The sequence below is a fragment of the Lepidothrix coronata genome, unplaced genomic scaffold, assembly GCF_001604755.1.
Source record: "Lepidothrix coronata isolate B3197 unplaced genomic scaffold, Lepidothrix_coronata-1.0 Scaffold255, whole genome shotgun sequence".
NCBI classification, from domain to species: Eukaryota; Metazoa; Chordata; class Aves; order Passeriformes; family Pipridae; genus Lepidothrix; species Lepidothrix coronata.
Genome location: NW_016690435.1, coordinates 833,975 through 835,396, shown reverse-complemented (window position 1 = coordinate 835,396; position 1,422 = coordinate 833,975). Strand labels below are relative to the sequence as shown.

Genomic DNA, 1,422 nt, shown 5'->3' with positions numbered 1-1,422 from the left:
GACAGCAATACCTGGGACTGTCGGGGGTCAGGGCAGGGGGGTGGGAACTGCTGGGCAACCCTGTGTTTGCTGTGCTGCAGGGAGATGAGCATGCTGGTGGCCAGTGAGGACTCCAGCTATATGCCATCCCGCGTCGTGGTGCTGGGTGGGGACAGCCCTGCCACCATCAGAACGGAGCTCAACACAGTGAGTCCCTATGGGAGCGGCAGGCTGGTCCTTACTGTGCCCTGTGGAGGTCTGGCCCTGGTGTGAGGCCCTGCATGGTGCTCACTGGGAGGTGGGGATGTGTAGGAGCCTCCTCTGGCCTGTAGGCTCCAGTGGGTGCTGGGGAGGTGGGCACAGGCAGTCTTGCAGCCAGTCTGCAGCAGGCTGGTGTGCTGTAGCTGTGAGCCAGGAGTGGGGCCCTGGTGGGGGAAGCCCCGAGGCTGTGCTGGGGCTGCTGGGATACAGAGGAGATGCATGGCGAGTACAGAGGCTGTGACTAAAATGAGGGGTTGGCCGTGGGAGGGTGTGGCACGCTGAGGGCTCACTGCCTGCAGGTTACCATCCTGCCTTCAGACAGCAGAGTGATCCTGCTGGAGAACATGACCCGCTTCTGGCCCATCATCCAGATCCGGGTGAAGCGGTGCCAGCAGGTAGGGGAGCAGGGGCCAGGCCAGCCAGCTGGCAGTGTGGGGTGTCAGGGCTGTGCCTGAGGAACTGAGGGTCATGCTCTCCTGTAGGGTGGCATTGACACACGTGTGCGTGGCATCGAGGTGCTGGGTCCCAAGCCCACTTTCTGGCCCGTCTTCAAGGAGCAGCTGTGCCGGCGGACATTTCTCTCCTGCACTGCTCAGGCTCATGCCTGGGGCCAGGAGATCTGCCGGGACCGGGGGCAACTGCTGCAACTCTTTGGCAGGTGAGTTGTCTCCTGGCTGTGCTATCACAGGTGTCCCAGGGCCCCAGGGGGTGTTGCTGGCAGCTCTCGAGGGGACTGCAGGGCTAGGAAGGGAGCAGCTGGCTGTCCTGCCTGGACAGGGAAGGGCCCTCACTCCTTCCTGGCCACCAGTGCTCCCAGAGGGCCAGGGCCACCTGAGGTCCTCCAGGTTTAAGCTGGGTGTGTGGACTTGGTTAACCCACCAGAGAGGGGTGCTGGTTCCCCACAGGAGCTGGCACATGCTGACATGGCAGAAGTCGGCCAGGCGCAGCAGGATCTCATGGCCACAGGCACTGCAGAGCCCCCCAGCTTGGCCCAAGGGCCATTTCGAGCAGGTTCCAGGGGCAGCAAGGGGCCCTGGCTGGTGGGCGTGAGTGGGGCCATGAGCTGTCATGCCTGGCAAGGGGCAGAGCAGGGAGCAACCACGACACTCTGCTTTCCCACGGGAATTCTCCCAGCCATTGGCACCGTGTGCTGCCTGGTTGCTGTTGCAGACTGAACCGGGC

General features: G+C 63.6%; 1 protein-coding gene across 1 annotated transcript in view; it reads left to right on the top strand.

The window, feature by feature from the left end:
• The window catches only part of CUL9 (cullin 9), a 36,291-nt gene that overhangs the window by 21,946 nt on the left and 12,923 nt on the right, over positions 1–1,422 (top strand). The window contains exons 17-20 of the mRNA XM_017835338.1: positions 81–186; positions 540–635; positions 723–898; positions 1,146–1,287. Coding sequence (XP_017690827.1) covers positions 81–186; positions 540–635; positions 723–898; positions 1,146–1,287 — 520 coding nt within the window. The remainder of the gene's footprint in view (positions 1–80; positions 187–539; positions 636–722; positions 899–1,145; positions 1,288–1,422) is intronic.